This window comes from Diadema antillarum, unplaced genomic scaffold, assembly GCF_040938485.1.
Source record: "Diadema antillarum isolate AM-2024a unplaced genomic scaffold, OU_Dant_1.0 seq00000597_RagTag, whole genome shotgun sequence".
Taxonomy (NCBI): Eukaryota; Metazoa; Echinodermata; class Echinoidea; order Diadematoida; family Diadematidae; genus Diadema; species Diadema antillarum.
In genome coordinates this window covers 1523121-1542969 of record NW_027271528.1, presented here as the reverse complement: position 1 = coordinate 1542969, position 19849 = coordinate 1523121, and the positions used below count along the sequence as shown (strand labels likewise).

The 19849-nt window shown below is 38.3% G+C and overlaps 1 protein-coding gene across 1 annotated transcript in view; it reads right to left on the bottom strand.

Moving 5' to 3' along the window:
• The window catches only part of LOC139735748 (carboxypeptidase D-like), a 56198-nt gene that overhangs the window by 28332 nt on the left and 8017 nt on the right, over positions 1-19849 (bottom strand). Inside the window, exons 3-4 of the mRNA XM_071646498.1 lie at positions 4843-5012; positions 1300-1379 (exon numbers count right to left, since the gene is read on the bottom strand). Coding sequence (XP_071502599.1) covers positions 1300-1379; positions 4843-5012 — 250 coding nt within the window. The remainder of the gene's footprint in view (positions 1-1299; positions 1380-4842; positions 5013-19849) is intronic.

The window sequence follows — 19849 nt, the reverse complement described above, 5'->3', positions numbered from 1 at the left end:
TAATATTGCTGCATTTTCTCAATCCTTATGTATATGAAGGTGGACTTGTCCTTTAATGTAAGATCTCTTGTGACTGTCTCCATGACGTGAGGTCCAATGTGAACATGGGGACTGTCCCTGTCACTAGACGCTGCATCGCGGGGACATTCAGTAGAGATCTTATCTTTTTTATGACTGACTGTCCACACTGCTTTCCTTAAACTGCGGGGCAGGGGCAATCAGGGCTTGGGACAGGGGCAATCGGGGCTCAGGACGAACCCTGCCGCTCGACACCAGACTTAGCACATGCGCACATTTGATTTATACAGCTGGGTGCTATCAATTACAGCCCAAGATCACTCTTTCTTCCAAATTTTGTCCCTGGACCCATCTTGACTTCACAGGGACAGGATGGGGAAGAGGGGACCTAGTGTGAATGCACAGCATTATTATACAAACCGATACAAAGTACGGCTCTACAAATCATGGCTCTACAAGACCTTATCACTAAGACTGAGATTGTTCTCATCAATCCAAGAATAACATTCAATGAAGCAGTACCTTTCATTTGAAAGACCTTCTCTCTCTTTACAACAGCTCAGAGTAATGATGCATTTCTGATTGACATCATACCATGGATCAAACATTAAATAATACCTGGATCCATGTTGCCTAATCAAAATCAGATAACTGCCACATGTGCTTGCTTTGATAAGACGTGATCAATCAAAACATATCCATGACATTGAGGATCACTATTAAGTGCATGGTTATTTAATACCAGGCAAACTTCTTCATAAAAATGTGTTTCTTGTGACAAATTAGCACTGGTTATGTGGAAATATAACTGTGTGGAAATTTATTTTCAATGTTTGGGCATCTTGTTTGATCAAATACCAAACTAAGATGGGAAAAATGTCCAGGAGGTACTTCAATATGACCCCTCGCACATACTTGCAAAAACGTTCACTAGAAAATCGAGGGGCAAAACATTTGACATCCATTCAATACATTGCACTTTTGTTTGCAAAATAAATCATGCTGACTTGGTCCCTCCACTCGAGATATGACAGTATACGTTTGTTCATTTAGAAAATGCTACTGCTGTAATGCAAGATACTTTCACGGCATGAAATTTTTGCAAATTGGAGACGACGGCCTTTTTCACAGCATGAAATGTTTGTGAATTGCCTCTGTCATTCATGCATATTGTGTAAACAAGAACTTTAGTGTGAATTTCAATTTGGTGAATCTTGGCTCTTGCAAAAATCGCACAATGAAAATGCACGCACACAGTTCTGGTTCTACAGTATTTCTTACTTGTCAGAGGTCGGAGTCGGAAGTTTTTCCTCACGGCGCCATGCTCGCTCACTTCCACCTCACGTGTTTGGCTCGTATACCTGGGAAAAGTAACATTAAAAGTTGAATACATACAAATCAACATTAAAAAAAAAATGATTTAAGGTTTTCCTCATGTAGATTACAGTGCAAGCCATAAAATTAGCAAGTCTAACTTTTCACAAATAGGGACTTCCTAACAACTTAGCAAGTTTCACAATCAGAATGGGCTCAACCTAAAGGCCCGAATTCATGAAGGTGGTACGATCTTGTCCATGGTTTAAACCATGGACAAAGACCATGGGGCGCCAAGTGTCGCATGGCCTATTTCGTTACGAAATCAGTCCTTTCATCAACGAAATGACCACTCTTTGTAACGAAATGACAACCTTTCGTAACAAAATGAACATTTCATCAACGAAATGGTCATTTCGTCGACGAAATGACTGATTTCGAAAACGAAATAGGCCATGCCACACTTGGCACCTCATAAAAAACTACGGTCTTTGTCCATGGTTTAAACCATGGACAAGACTGTACCACCTTCATGAATTCGGGCCAAAGTGTGCAGCCACTTCATGGAATGGTGACCGCCACAGTAAAGTCAGGTGGTCGCTGGCCCCAGTAACCCATTCAGTCCCTTGGTAATATGCTCATGTACAATGATGATGGTATTTTCATATTGTTGAGCTGTGAGGATCACTCAGGTTGCTACTACAAGCAATGTCTTTTACTACCGTTCCATGCTGAATTCTGAAATCCCCATAGATTTAATACACAGTCCGCCAGGTTCCCGCAGGGAATGGGTTAAAATCCGTGGGGGGGGGTTGATTTCTAGTAGCTACATTAACAGGTGCTGACTGGTATGAAAGAAAAGTTTGGCTATAATGTCAGCTGAACCAAAACCAGAATTTGAAGGCTTCTTCAGTGATTAACTCTAGAGTGAAGTTGCACGTACACACCACATCACCCTTCATGCACCCAGACAATAGCAGAGGTTGTTTATTGCCATAAAGTTTATTGTCTAGTATGCAAGGTTTGTTCTTAGGAAATACATTTTACAATGCCACCATTTCAGGAATTTTCCCTAGTTGTCACCATGCCAAAGTTACAGGGAGGAGTGCCTATCATGAACCTTTGTATTTGCTCAGATCTCCCTATTAAAGCTTGCCTTTACAATGACTAATGCTCTATGCACAATGCTTATACACAGTATCTATTCATCGTGACAGGGTGACGCAAGTGTGTCAGTACGGACACATCTCCAGGCAGCTGGGCAGGGGAAATCTAGTTAAGTGTCTGTGCCCCATTTCAGACTTCAGAAATTTCCCTACGCAAACACGCTTCTGTATCACACTTTTGAAAGTGCATTTAAAGTTGCGGTGTGTTCAGACAATGTAATTAGTCTCCTCCCCTACCACAAACCTCCAAACGAAATTCCATACAACAACAGCTGTGTTGCATGCAATGCGACCTGTCAATCAGACATGCAACTTCCAATACACATTAATGCTTGCAATTGTATGGACAAACATGGAGAAACGAGACACATACATCCAAAGATCTTGCAACGTATTGGCAGAAGTCGAAGGTGGTCACGCTAAGTTCCACCTCCTCAAACATGTTAATAGAGGTCACACAAATGATTACGATTTATAAATGTGCTGCCAGATTCAAACAAAATATGATCAGGAGAAACCTCTATGCCAAAACTGGCTTTAAATGATTTGAGAAACATGTTCAGGAGAACTGTGATTTAAACTCGTCTTCAGACATTGTATAACAAACTTACTCCATGAACACGAAGAAAATGTTTCCAAAACACGTTCACAAATGAATAATTGCTGTTCTGAAAGGACTGTGACTGGAGTTAAAGTGTTTTTAGTAATCCATGCTCCCCCCTAGCTAAAAGGGGACCAAAGCAAATCATGTAGGGACAAAAGTTGACCCTCCTAATGCCCTGTCAATGGAGGTAGAGCTTTTTGGCTGGTTACTACGCTTGCCACAGACTCAAACATTAAAGAGGTACTCACCCCCAAGATCTCTTTTGAAAAACAAATTCATAGATAAAATCACATATCATGTTGTTCTTTGGTTTTTGACCAATACAATTGTACTTCATAGTAATTAGTATGTATCTTTTTTTTGTTTTTGTTATGGGGGGGGGGGGGGGAGAGCCATAGAAATATAACAGAAATAGATCTATGTATGAACATTTAATAAACATTTTAGCAATTTGAATATACACATAAGAAAAGAAACAAGTTGTATGCACCACATTTCAAGTCAAATGCTCAAAAATTTGGGAAGCAAGTCTATTCTCATATACTCTTACAAGGTTTTAAAGTACAAAAAATGTCATTACTATAGGGCAACATTGATGAAAAATGTGTCTTGTACATCCTAATATTATTGCAGCCAAATAGTCCAAATCTTATCATTATGTCAATTGCTCAAAAACTGAAAGAGGTAGGGCCTACATGTAGTTTGATCTGCAACATTTGCAACAGACCAACCAAATGCCGCCCGACCATACACTGGTTCCTATACCCCTTTCAAATTTTGTTTGGCAGAGGTATAACATATAATCCTATTTACCCAGAGAAGCCTCCTAATATGCAAAGAGCACTACTGTTCTCCCAGAAGGCCGTACAACAACTATCACCTCAGATACCCATTCACTGCACACCTGGGCAAAGGTGGGTAAAACAGGGTGTCGACAAATTTTTGCACAAGGCAAGTATCAAAACCTGATATCTCTCCTTTTTGAGCCCAGAATCGTTTTCACTATACCACAGTGCCTCCACTTTCCATTGGCAACAAAGTAAAAGTTCAAGAAAGTAATTTCTCTTTGTCAAACCTGCCTCACTTGGATCCAGTAATTACATTATGGCAGCCATCACTTTCTAGGTAATTGTGTGGATATCAGAAAAGCTTGCACGGCACAATGGTCCATTGTAGCATTCTTACATAACAAAATGGTACCAAAAGCCATGACACAGCTTAAAATGAGTTTTGCATGGTTGATCTTAAAATGTGCAATTATCTCCTGGCTAGCACATGCATGCCGAGGGTCTGTGTATAAATGTCATCAGAAAAGCAGATGAAGTTGAAATTTATAGTAATTACAGCAGAAAAGAACATGAGCTAGCTGACTACTAAGCAATCGCCAATGGTTTCGCCCCTAAAACAAAGAGAATTAATGAGGTACGACTTGACACACTAGATTTCAATATCCCCCACAAGATCCCACTTGAATTTGGGGCTTTTAGATCCTCTACTTTCATAAGCAGATAAAACCACGAGGCAAAACCTCTTACACCAAAACCTTAGAACCTGATTAAACACCTCAAAATCTTTAAAACGTAAAACCTTCTTAGTTTAAACACAAACATAAAAATCCCTCACAAGCTGTAAAATATGTGTTGATTGTAACAAAATTCTGAAAGCTACCAAAGGGGGATGTTGTTTGATTTCCAAGAAAGCAACCATGTCGTGATACATCTCAAAGGAGCCTCCACCTACCCATCAGCGCTGGCGGTGATGCTGTACTTCCCTGGGAGCAGTAGTCGCCAATAGTTGCCGTACTGAACCGACTTGACGTCATGGTCGATGCCCCGGACGGAGATGGTAGCACCCACGATTGCTGAACCATCGAAGCTGTCAAGCACAGATCCTTTCACACCGATGTGGACCTTGGGGGAATAAAGACAAGAAAGAAGAAGAAGATTTAAAAAAGAAAAAGAGAATGAAACAGATTAGAAATGAAGTACTGCCTTGATACTGTTGGGATATTCTCCTATTTGTTCTAACTTCTTTCATATTTTGTGAGTACCAGTTATTTGATACCTTAAGTTTCCATGACCTTCAGACTTATTTTCATAATAAAAGTGAAAGGTAAAGCAACAGACTGGTGAAATTGTACATGAAGCAGAATGATGCAAATTCACTTGTCTACTTATCCAGGGCAATAAAAACTCAGTAAAGCTCATTATTCCAAAGGTTCATTAATATGAAAAAGAAAAAAGGGTCATTTTTCCAAACATTTGTTAGCACATTTTGCACACCTTCTTTGCACTTTCAGATAACAAATCTTTAGAATAAGAAACCTTATTTCATTTCCAGATTAATAAACCTTGGAAATATTGAGCCCTATTTTCATTTTCGTATCAATGAACCTGTAGAATAACGTACATTACCCAAAAAACTCACTGGTGAATTTTATCCAAACATTCCAGGAAGAAGCCTAGAATACAAATGGTAAGAGACAAAATACACTGCTATTGATAAGAGACAAATTTCTGCTTCATCATTATTGCCCTGGAATATGAGCCAGAATTCACTGGAAAGGATATGTACATCGCTCTGAAATGTGGTGATACAACGTACTGTAGATCCTGTGAAACATGGCGCAAGTTTTGCAAATTTTGCAATGAATCGAGAATTGGTAATTCAACAACCAAATGTCATAGGTCTTATCATGCTATGTTTGCTGATTGGCACATTTGCTTGAAAACTGATTGTCAATGAATTGAGATTACCTAAAAGCCCTAATCCCTATTGTGCCATCATACAATGTACAAATAGCTCTCTTGTCGGACTGAAACACAGTGTAATATGCCCAATTTGGCTGGCTGACTTAAAATTAGGTCGGGTTGGAGTATCGCTAATTATCTGAAAGCTGATTTACGAAGCTTGACAAGTTGACTGAGCTAAGAGCCAGGATGGGCACATTAAGGGTTATAAAGTTGGCATATCAAAAGCAGTTTGTTAGTATCCACCACGCAATCATATAACAGAATTGATTGAAAGTTCTGCAATAAACATTTTCAGATTTGGGCACAGTTTGTGTTTTTTGTCCCACAAATCCAGGAGTGGCTTCAATACACACTGTGTGTGTATTTTTTGTGTCTGTATTAGTTAAAATGAGTGATACAGTTTAGTAAACTCCTATGAAGCCTATTCAATAATTGAAGGAAAGCAGGTTGAGCTATTGTGTTCCATCACACCTTTACGTTATTGCAAAACATGAAAATTCTACATTTGATAAGTACCCTCTCCTCTTGCTCACTTCTTCATTTTTTTCATATTTTCCCTTTTATTATTTTTTTTTGTAGGGGGAGGGAGAGGTGTGAAGGAAAAAATCAGCAGTGGAAAGACAACCATAATAACATTTGCCAATTCAATTATCTTTAAAAAGAAATGTAAACTTTGTGGAATCACGCTAGGCAACACTGGATATTACATTTGCTCTTCGCATTCTTGATTCACACATTTCAGTGATGCCATTTCCGATGAGACTGCGGAAAAAAAAAGGGGGGAGGGAAACATGCTTTCCTCTCGAGGCACTGCCCTGGAAATTGACAGTGACAAGTCGGAAGATGAAGTTTGATGCACTTTCGTGCAACTCGTCAGGTGAAGAGCACCGGCCTTCCGTGTGCTCCGTGGGGGGTGGGTAATAGCTTCTCAGTATGGGGCAATGCACTACAACCAACAGACCTCCCAAATGAACACACGTGGGCAATGGCAGTGGGTTTAAAAAAATTTTGCCTTCCATGAGATTTTAAGAAAGTTTACAAGACCCTTAATCTCTGATGACTTGAGGTCAAATAGGGGTTATGAAGAAAAAACAACCAAAGTAACTTTGTGATTTGCCATCTTATACAAATTTTACAAGAAAGAAATTGATTCATATGTGAACTTTGGATGACATTATTCCCCGGAAACAAATGGCAAAATCGCAGAAAATATCTATTTATGCCACCCCAGCAAAAAACAAACAACAAACAAACAAACAAAACAACCCAAAAATCAAAAAGAAATAAAAAACAACTGTAAAACAAGAAATATTTGCAATGTGAATTTTCGCAAATTGGAGTCTACGGCTTTTTTCGCAGTATGAAATTTTCGCAAATTGCCACTGCTAATCAATGTATATTGTGTAGACAAGAACTTTTGCGTGCCTTTTAATTTCACAAATCTAGGCTCTTCACAAGATTCATGAAAATTTTGTGCGAGCAAAAATTTCTGGTTTTACAGTAATCAGTTTAAATTTTATCCACAAACACAGAAAAAAATCCTAGTCACAAAACACTAGTAATTCATGCAGTCAAATCAGATGGAAAGGATAGCAAAACTTTAATCAAACTTACATTTTATATCTCAAACAGCCTAAAAGATGAAAGTCATGGAATTCATATGTTTGACTTGTTTTGGTGAATACAAATACTGACCACACTGGTATATACATATATGCAAACAAGATGAGGTGAAAATGTCATTTACTCATAATTCTGCCATCTGTTTGTGCACAAATATGTCATGAAAAACATGTTTTTGGGTGATGATATTGCAACTACAACCACTTTCCCTAAAATGTCATGATCAATACGAAAAATATGATACAATATGACATACAAATGTTTAAGTTTGTGTTCATTTTCATTTAAAAAAATTAAAAAAAAACAAGAAAGAAACCCACAAACCCTTAAAGATGTGCTTATCAAACAACACAAGAAAATGGCCAGAGTGGTAAGGAGAGTGGATCACACAGTGCCAACCAACCAGGTGCTTGGAAGGTTACGTTGGATGACGCTTGAAGAGAGGTGGCGTTTGAACACTTGTAAAGCAGTCTTTAAGACACTTCATGGCAACATGGCCGAATATGTGCAAGAACTCATCACGCCTCTTGGTAGCATACATTCATATCGTACACAAAACACAAGTTATTATGGTCTCATAATTCCACAAGTTAAAACTCAAGCCGGAAAAAAATCGTTTTCACACTATGCATCATGTATTTGGAATCAGCTCCCCGCTGAAGTCCGAAACGCCACCTCTCTTCAAGCGTTCGTAAGAGCATACATATCTCACTTGGGGTAGAATTCGGGTATTTTTGATATTCCTGTTTAATGTTAAGGTATTTTTTTCAAATAATATGAGTTTGTATATTATTATCGTCAACGATTAACTTTGCATTTTTTCATTTATATAGAATATTGATATTGTGCTGATGTTACGATGTAAAAAGGAATGTCCTTGATTTATTATTTTGTGTTTGTTGAACTGTTATATTTTGTCATTCTGTTGCAGGGCCCCCTAGGATAACAGTGTTTAAACCACTGATGGGGCCACCCTGGGTAAAGAAAACTGAATAAATAAATAAATAAAAAGATTTTAACTGAAGATCTGTGTTGGACCCAGGGTGACTTGAAAGGCCATGATGTCATAACCTCACCTCATTAGCAAATGAGACTGCTATCAATATCACCTTTTCATCAAAATATGCAAAACATTCCTTTGTTCTATTTATAGTCATTACCTTTCCTTTTTTATTTCAAATACAAAAATACAGTAAAAAACGAACGCATGATTTCAGCATTCTTGCATCTGTACTGGTACTCTGATGAAATCAGAATTGCCTGTTCAAGAGCACATCGGAATATATGCATGATTCACCATTCAAAACTAATCTGCTCGACTTTTCTTTTATCAAATTAATACATAATTTGTCCTTCTCCACATTCATGCTCTGTACTGGGTCAGTAATGCATAATGTACAATGTATATTGCTGATATTTGTACCAGGGAGGTACTGTTTGTACAGTCTGCTCACACAGACATGCATTGAGGGCATTGAAGGTGATTCTGTAGCTTAAAGCTAGCTTTGTGGTGTGTGTGTGTATGTGGTGTGTGTGTGTGTTTTGCTATACATTGTTTTTGTTGTTTATTTCTTTTGAATGCAATGTGCCTTGATAATCTGTGATTTGAATGCAAACATTTGGAGAATTGCCCTCTGGATAAACTTTTATGCTACAATTGCTTCCCTTTTTGACTCGCTGGGTTCATCCGAAGTTAGAGACTTTGTAGAGAGATGGTACCCATCCCCCCCCCCCCCCCAGCCCATGCCTTGCAAATCAGGTTTAACGCCTCTATAATTAGATTCGGCCAAAGCTGCAGGGGGACTCGCTGTGACTGCTGGGTGTGAGGAATGTCTTGTGTTTGCTTTTGTTCTCTTTTAAGTTCTATGTTGGCAGCTTCCAGTGGGTTAATGTGTGACAGATAATGTTGGAGAAAGCCCCAAATGTCATTGCTCCCATAAGATGTGCATATTTGACGCTTATTACAGAATTATGATAATCATGATACGTGTACGCAGTGTGTTACTACTTCATAATATCACCGTTACCATTTGTCACCATCACTGCAATCATCATCTACTTCTACCACTTCTACAACAGCAACTACTACTACTACTACTCCTGCTATTATGTCTACTGCTACTACAATTACTACTACTACTAGTACTACTTCTACTGCTACTACAATTACTACTACTACTACTATTACTACCATCACTTAGACAATTTCTACTATCACTATCACACTAAGGCCAAGTAAAAAAAGAAAGTAGTTTCTCGTCCGAGTTTTTTGAGCAAGGCGATGAGGGAGGTCCTTACTATTTGATATCTTACTATTTTTTCAAGGATCGTCAAAATGAAAGTAATGTTTCTCGTCCGGTAATTCTGAGAAAGGTAACGAGAGAGGGCTTTACAATTTTCTATATTCAATTTATGAAATGACACTGCACACACATGCACATAGTCACAATGACATGAAAATGTATACAAACTCGATACCGTACAATCTTCACAAGCATTTGTACAGTACAATTCATCCGCTTAAAATATCAGAAACGGAGAAAACTACGAACAACGCGCGAAATATGCGTGGAATATCAGCGATTGTTCGCAAAAATGTTGCCGCTATCGCGTTCACGACGTACCGAGTGCGCTGTACATCACAGCCCATTAGGCCGGCCCGCCGCGCCGCCCATCCAACTACAGTGCAGTTCGACTGCTTTGTGGGTCATTCCTTCTTGCCGATCGGCCGAGCTCGCAGTGTGAAATGCATGCGTTATTACATACGCACTACACACAGAAGCTACATTGCAGCTGTACTACAGTCTACAGCTAAGTAGAGGACGCAAGGCGTAAAAATTAGAAATGAGACGTCACGATTGGTAGGTGAATTGTCGATCTTTTTTTTTTTTTTCGGCGGCCGAAAAAATAGTAAATGGGTCATTCCATGGGGTTGGGCCTGCTCTAGATTTTCATGTTGTGCAGGGAATAAAAGTCATATTCTGAAAATTTTATCAAATAATTGCTTGTGGTTTGTGGTTATTCTTGGAGAGAGATGTGTGAAGAATTATTTGATGAATAAAAAACAAGCCTGTGTACAAATTTATTTTGTCTGTGACTGTTTCATTGTTGATGTCTCATGGTTTTTTTGTGGTACCAGTTGTGACAAAAATATATGCCATTTTCATGGCAATGTAATACAGAAATACACAACCTTTCAGCATTATGCCTATCATAATTAAGAGAGGCAAGGTGACTTCTACAAAGACTATAAGGCACATAAACATGTGTCACAAAATAAGAACGCCAGAGCATCTTGAAGCAACCTCATACCGATGTTACAAACGAAGTCCGCGGCGATTTTTGTTGTAACATCGGTATTGCATGGTTTTACATACACTTATAATCATAATATGATCAGAAACTTGATTTCTATAATTAGACTCATATTTTAGGAGTATTATTGTCCAAAAATTAGCATCAAAAAGCTCCAAATAAAAGAGAAAACACAGAACATATTACCGTACTTCCGTCCGAAGTCCGGCCTCTTCGTGTAACATCGGATAAGAAAGTCGCGCTCGCGACAAAAAGAAGAGCTACTAACTTCAGCAACCGTATTTACGTCACTGGCAGTACTTCCCCAACGGCGGGAAGACCACTTACAGCCCGTTCACACCTACCTGGACGGCGCAAGACCCGTTTTTCTGCTGTAGTCCGTGTTACATCGGTACGTGAATTTCGATGTTTCCGATCGGGAATTTCAATGTTTCCGATGTCAATCAGTAAGCTTGTACGCTATTTTACGAAGTAAATAACTTTTGTCACATTTTGTAAACTGTATTGGAGGAAAAAAACGATATTAAAACCACTAAACTGGCCAAATATACGGTGGACGATGATGCTGTTAACACGCTGTAGTCCCACATACTGAGATATTTGTTACTTGTTCATGTTCGTAATTGTGATCGCCAAATTTCCCCTTTTATGCCCGTCTCTGCAAAAGGAGCATGTGTTCCTCTCTTAGAAAACCGTACAAAAGTATGTCCAGTGTATCTTCACGGCAATATAACATTATTTTACCTCCCGATTCTTGTGAATTTTGGACCTTACTTATGTCATTCGTATCTACCAAGTAGATGTGCTGAACGTTAGTACGGGACTATGAAGTTGGAATACGTACACTGCGTCTGAGCTAAAGAAAAAGTTTGCCCAATTTTGTTGTTGATATTTTGGGAATTAAGAGCTGTTAGATTCTTTCTCTTGAACAGATTTACAATGTCAGAGTTTTCCTTTCAAGATTTCACTGACCTGTTAATAGTGTTAGATGGCTTTACGGTGCTCTGATGAAGCAGTACATGGGTTCACCGTTTCCATTCCACGTTCACCCACTGTAAAGTCTCAAAGCTAAAATGCCAGTTTCGTATTCATTTTGGGTAGGTAATTGGTAGGAAATAGTTCCATGTGTACCGCAATCAAAATTGGCATAATATTGGTCTATCCTATCCTAAAAAGAGGGCAAAAATTTTGAATTTGATGGGGATCGAGTACCGTAAAAAAAAAGGGGGGGCCTAGTATTTTGTTTGAGGTCTATTTGGAATAGGACCGTAACCGTAAACCTAACCCTATCCCTAACCCTAGCCATGACACTGGGGGCAGCGCCCTGCCCTTGGCCTTGCTAGCTTACATAGATGTGAAAAAAATAAAAAATTAGCGTAGAATAAGAAAATGATTTTTTTACATGCTATATTATTATTAATATTATTAACATTACTGCTGTACATCATTTTAAGCGTAACCCATATTTTTTTTTTTTTTTTTTTTTTTTTGTTGGTGGACGGTACACATGGAACTGTAGCCAACTGGTATGACAAGAGGTAGAAAGGTAAGCAAAATTGTCCAAATTATTTAATTCCATTTATATACACAGATACATCAACAGGAATATAAAGAGTACACAGACACAAATTTTCTGTTAATTCTTTCATTTTATTTCTCTTCACACCTTTTGTCCAGTTTGTTGATGAATCTGCCATGGATCCTCCTCTGCCGCCGCTACGTGATTAAACTACGTGAAAGAGTGAAAAGGGCACAGCCACAGCACTCCACAAACAGAGAGAGGAAGCTGGCAAAGCAACACCAAAGAAGAGCGAACATAACAAACTAGACAAAAAGAAAACTGCACGGAGGGAAAATGGACATTGTAGAAAAGAGCAGAAATTAACTTCAAACAAAGAACATGGAGAAGACAAGAAAACTTGTATGATTTCTCTTTATTAGTTTTCATAGTTGAGTTGACAGGTGATGAAGTTGTTAGTCAGAGTATATAAGGTCATATTGTGTAAGGCTCGACATCATTCTTATTATTATTATTAAGTCTACCTTCTTTCATACCAGAGTTACAAAGAATTGAAGTCTGTGTAACATAGGTGTTGTTCCAAAGGTATACAGCAGGTATAATTCCAAAGAACTGTTACATTAGTGTTATTCATGGGAACATACATAAAGTCTATGTGTGTAGGTTTTAACATCTGACACCACAACAAAGGAAATCAGTTGATATGTCGTAATGTACCTATGTTACGAAGACATACTGTCCGTGTAACATAGGTAGTATACTGTGGACAAGGTTGTAGTACGAAAACCCCTGATGATAACAATAAAATCATGTTTTCACTTGAATGTCCATACAACTCACTTGCCTCGACTGTAGTTTTTTAAAGAATATTGTTATTGTGTCACTCTTGAGGAAAAAGTTAAACCTTTGGTTAAAATTGTAAATGGTTTGTAGAAAAAACATGTTAATAAAAGTGTTTTGCAGTTGATATCAGAATGGACAATCTTACTAATAATGATCTCGTGTGCCTGTCAGATAACATGTTGATGTGTTATGGTGGAAAAAAACTGGGATATGTTCATTGTTATCATTTCAGAACACAAAATTATTGAGGATGTCACAAAATGAAGTCCATGTAACGTAGGTATTTGTCATACCTGTTTACCCATGCTGACTGAAAGTGTGCGAAGTAATAAACAGATTTCTAGTGGAATAAGTTGAAGAATGGGAGTAACAAATCAGGGGAAAAAAGAAAATTTCAATTTACCCAACTTGAATTTTCAACTTGTATGTCACAATTTCAGTCCCAACCCCATGGAATTACCCAAATATCAAAAAAGTCGATGCGGCAACTGAAAATCGATGCGGGCGGGGAGCGGGCTGGGACGAGAATTATGAATTTCTTGGTATTTTCAGCGCCATTTTGAAAATAGCAAATAGTAAAAAAAATCGATGCGGCGGCCAAAATCGATGCGCGCGAGGACGAGAAACTGGTTTCTTTTTTTACTTGGCCTAACCACTACTATTTCTAATAATCTTACTTCTACTACCATTACTGAAACATTACCTCATCTACTAGCTACTACTTCCGCTATTATCATTATTATCATTACTACTACTACTACTACAGTGTACTACTACTGCTGCTACTACTACTGTTACTACTACATGTACTATTAAATGCAATTAATATGACTGCTGCTGTGTCTTGCTAAACTTTGAGATTCCAGTTTCAAATTCATATTTTAAATTTCCAGCAGCTGATAACTGGTAATTTTATAAAAATTCGTTTCCGTAACGACAATGAATTAGACCAAGTTCTACGGGTTGAAAAAATGATAGACTTGGCAAAACAAGTGAAAGGTATTGTAATCCTAACTTTAAATTAATGACCAAAAAAAAACCACCCAATAATAGCACTATGAATTTAATTGTGTTTCAACTTTGCAGTTGACTTTAAATAACATTCAAGAAAACACAAACTGTTCATAATTTTCTTTTAAGCTAGGCCCCTTTCTCCAGCCCATAATATTTCCCTAAAATGAATTAAGAATTCCCCGTTTCATGTGTACTGTAATCATGATTTTGATACTTGATCAACACAAGTGTACCTTCAAAAGGAGGTAAACGCTTCAGCAGAGTAAATTTACAAAAAGACATATGTTCAAACAGGCAATCAATAGTTGCACCTGATGCTGTACAGATGACATTCATTATGACTGCAATGCAATCTGAATTTGTGAGCATTTTGCTGAACTTTGTCCTCTCTGGTGAGTTTCATATGAAGCCTGATTAATAAGCAATTATCTTGAATGTTTGGATAAAATTTCTGATAATGATAATTTGAGAAAAATCAGACAAATCAATGATGAAACAAGCCATGAGGGGGGTAATTGCCCGGATACGGTATAAGAATATTTCATAGAGGGAGTGGTTTAGAATCTCATGCCAAGATTTTGCTGGAATCATAATCTACATGTGTTTCAGATTAAATGCACTTACCCTCACGCTTGTTAATTTGATGGTATACCGAATATACAAGTATTGCACTTCTTGCATTCATCGTATCACACTCAAAAGACGAATGTAAGTTGTACCGTATAGATCTCCTCTTTCTGTTTACAGAAGGGATGTATGAAAATAGTACTACAGAGACAATCAGTGTAATATTTCGTGGAGGGAGTGGTTTAGAATCTCATGCCAAGATTTTGCTTGAAACGTTATCTTCATGTGTTTCAGATTAAATGCACATACCCTCATTCATGCCAAGATTTTTCTCTCAGTAAATTATCAAAGTTTGAGTAAAACCACGTAGGAGCATCAGCACAACCACACAAAAACACAAGAAAAGCAAAAGACATTTTAATATTAATTAAAATATCATAGGCAATAAACCAACTTTAATTCTACCATGTAATGGTATGAATCAACATATCAGTACAGCATCATATTTATGATGTTCACATGCAACATGTATCCCATGATCATGAAAAATATCCCTGCTAAACAAGTTCAGTACTTTGGGATGGGGTTGTGATGGAGATGGGGGGGGGGGGGGGGGTAGACCAGTCTGAAGCAATACAACTTTTCATGTATGACAATACATGTTACGACAGTGTATAGGTGACATTCAGGGCAGATTGTTTTTTGCTCCATAGCAGGGATCCTTGTCTTTCAACACTAATGGATACAGCAGCTGCGTATAATAGTAGCTCTTTGAACATGAACTTCGAGGAAGCTAATAACAAAGAAAAGTGAAAAGGTTATCGACAGAACATTTGGACTGATCCCTGATATCCTTGATCCTTTGCATGTTTTTTTAATATATAATAACATGCAATTGCAGTCTGAATATTGTTAGTTACTATCATCAATGACTAGAAACTTAAATGGACCACTTTACACTTTTATGATTCACTTTTTTGCTTGGTGATGTTGTAGAAATTTAACAAAATTCTGCACATAGTATGACCCAGACCTACATACATGTGCTTCACAATATGTGTGCATGTAGGTCCTATATAGTATAAAGAGAGCATTCCTCGACACATATCATCTAACCTACGAAGTGGCTGTACTTCGAGGCCAACAGATGGGTTCTCACATTTCAAACTGCCATAGATTGTGCCCTCACGTCTGATCGATGAGTGATAACTTGACATTGAGTGGAGAAATAATGCATTATTTCCTGGGTAAAGATGATATACACGGAGAGTAAAAGGGAGCTAGAGACAGTGAGCAAGGGAGCTAGAGAGACTGACTGACAGACAGACAGACCATAGACAGACAGCTGCACTGCCAGACAGACACAAAGTTCGCTAAGCACAAGATAGATTCATAATAATTCTTCTTTTTTTCCAGTGGAACTCATTCCTCTCATCACCAGGGCCCCGTTGTATAAAAAGATCTTACACCCCTTTCAGTAACATGCATGCAAAATTGGCGCGCGCCAGGCAGTAAAAATTGCATTCAGCAACTACAGCAGAATCACACTACTTTTATGATGACCCATTCACGAAACTCGCCACGCAAGGGATAACTACCATGGTAACTGAATGCGCACTTTGGCGGAGGCACGGCAAGGTGATTATGACCTTTGACCGTGCAAGGAATTTTGGCCCAAGCCTGGCACTGCTATCATTCATAAACTCTTCGATCGGCGCCAGGCCCATGCCTGGTGCTAGCTTACAGCAGGACCAAAATGACCCGAGCCTGCATGTGACACGGGCCAATTGGCCCGACCCATTCATAAACTCAAAATGTTATGACTTGGCTCAGGCCTGAGCCAAAGAGTTAATGAAAGGGGTAATAATCAAACATAAGTCAGAAAATGCAATATAAGTCAGGTATCAATCAGAATTTAGTATTCAGACTTATATTTCATCTTTTGACTTATGTTTGATCTCAGCTTTTATGCAACCGGGCCCAGAGGACAGCACTGAATGCAAAGTATACACATAAGACTCGGCTCACACATTTAAGTTCCAATATGCTCAACTCTCGATTGATTGAAATTCAAGCTGCATCGATTTCAAATGCAAGTTTTCACGTAACCGGGCCATGGAGTGTGAAGCAGAAGCCCTCATATTGCAAAGCATTGTGGGATATGTTCGTGGTTTATGGTCATAGATTCAGGTCACATAGTTGCCCCTGTCAAGAATATATCATTTTCTACCTCCTCTTATTGCAAAGATGTGTGCAACATAAACATCTGTGCCTTCGTTGAGAAGTTGATTTTTTATTTATTTCAGCTCATACATTTGTACAGACTTTACTACGAGAGACCCAACAGCTCCATTCCACATGGAATGGCATGAGTTCAAAGTTGACAAAAAATTTTACTTGCAGGAGACTGAACATTGTTTTCAACGAAAACTGCAAATCTGAAAAAAAAAGCAGTTAGCAGTGATTTATGTTGTTGAATCTGACAGGCGTTACTAAAGTGAACCAAAAAACCTGAATATCAGTGAGACACCTGGACAGCTTGGAGAGTGTTCTACAAACATACTATGCAGGGAGGTGTGAGAGAGAACCCCTCTTGTACCTCCCTGGTCCTCTGGGGTCCCCTTTCTTCTTTCATCATCTATGTTTATTATATGTCACAGAGTATCATCTCCCATCCTTGTTTATTTTCCTTGAAATATGATTCAATGTAATTCTTTTAGTCATACGAGGCAGGTTTGATTCTCCGGGATTTGACGGCACTTGCCAAACACGGCTACTTCCTCCTTTACCATCTGCACGAGACAGGAAAGTCTTCAGTCGTGTGACATTTGAACATGTCTGCCCCCAAAAAGCTCCCGTACACAACGACTAGGATGCAAGCAGAGCAGTAGGGGCTAGCCACAGAGAAGCGCTTTGATCCCCCAAGGAATATGTGGTGTAAATTTAGCCAAGTCTCCTTAAATTGGCATGCCGTTGACACCCTGGTTGTGCTCAGAGCATGATCTCAAATCATGTGCGGTGTAATGTTTTTTTCTATATCATCTGCATCCTGGTACTTCCTCAATGATAGTGCAATTATGTATGCTGTATTGTTTTAATGGGAAGAGTGTGTTCTGTGAATACTGCATCATATGAAAGAATTACAGAGTATGCTGTGCACTTCAACTTACAGCTGTAAGTTTGAACTTCACGACAGTAACATTTCATGGGCTGTTCCTGTGAGATCCATTTCCCTTCTCCCATACTGTTACTCATAGTACTAGCAGTCTTCAAATTGCTCTATTTTAGATGATCTATCATCAATCACTCCCGTCTGGCCCCAGGCTACACCTCTCCCGGATTTGGAAATCATAACCCCTAAAATACCAGTACATAAACTGAAACATGTGATGGCAAACTTACAATACACTGTACAGCCAGCTACACCAAAGAATGGAATAATCTGGATCTTCCATCAAAAACAAAATGGAAAAAAATAAAACAAAACAAAACAAAACAAAACAAAACAAAACAAAACAAAACAAAAGCAACATGAATCTGTCAGTTCATAAAAGGACACATCTTGTCCCATAAATAATAATTCACCTGATTTCACTTGCATCATTTCACTGAATAAAATAAATAATGGCATAGTACCTTTTTAATTCATGTACACACAAAATTTTACCCTATTGCCTGAAATGTGCATACCAAACTGTGTCTAGTAGGAAGGGTGCATGAAATGCAAATTGTATACATGTGGAAACAAAAAGATTAATCTATACCTAGCTCTTTCCTCATCTCTAACAGACTTTAACACATTGTGATGGCTAATGATTTGATATCATTTGATTTGCTTCAAAATGTACACGTATACAAAAATCATAAAGCTTTAGGTACAGAAAACCACTGGTGCAATATACTGAGCACTACCGGTAACTTCCCCACAATACTTCAATCATTGTTGCATAACACAAAGCCAATAAATCTTTCAACAACCACTTTGTAAATTATCCATTGTGATGAGAAATGAGTAAGCCATTGTATCACTCAAAATACATCAGGTAAACAAATAGTGTGGTCTAAATTACAAATACCATTTTTCTTTTTTTAAATGAGCAATTCAACAGGCCACATTTGTCTGACCATACGGACTGTTGTAAACCAGTGGTATCTTACTACCTGGCTTCCTTACATATTGCACTCTGACATAAAAAAGAAGAAAAGAAAATGGACTGCTCCTTAATATGTAGTTTAACTATTTTTCAGACTTTGTCAAATATTCTGGAGGCTACCCCTTTCTCCTTTTCTCACCTCCTCATGGTTGGGAAAACCACACCCTTCCATATCTCCTCCCCCACCCCCCTTAAAAAAAAAATGCAGAGATCCGTTGTTGGATTTCACATACCTTCAGGAAGAAATGGATTTGACCCCCATCCTCCATGATAATAAGTTTTTTATCATTTCTACACAACCACGCTCTCAAGAAATGTTTTATAAGCATTAGTATTACTATATCATCATAATATACTCATGAAGCCTAATATTTCTCGGTGAACATGAATGGGTTTACGCAATGATCTACATTGAATTTTATAGATATTTGTCAACATCATTGCTGGTCCATCTCACCTGAGCATAAAATTTGTTGCTGTTCAATGTCTATTGAATGGCCTGTCACATTCAATCTTAGGTAATAAATAAATGTAGGAAAATGCATTGCCAAGAATGTCATGAGATTTGTAACAGAAGCAGCAGCCTTTCTCACTTGTACAAACAAAATAAAACAGAAGAAAAGAAAAGTAAATCAACACTTTTCTGTGATTAAAGTGGCAAAATTCACAATTTCATTCACACAAGTCAATGGATGAGATTCTGAACCGTCAAAAATGCTACAGAGTATCACAATCTAGAAATGTATGAGCATTAGACCTTGATGATTCAAGGTTTCTAAGGAAATTGTACAATGTATGGCTGTGTGATTGGTTGTTCCCCCCCCCCCCCCAAACTTTCACACTACACTGCAGAAGTCACACCTGCTACTTAGCCGAGAGGCGCTGTCAGCGGCCGTGACGAGTCGATTGCCATCTCAAATAGGAAGCAGATGACAGATAAGAATCTCCATGATATTTTC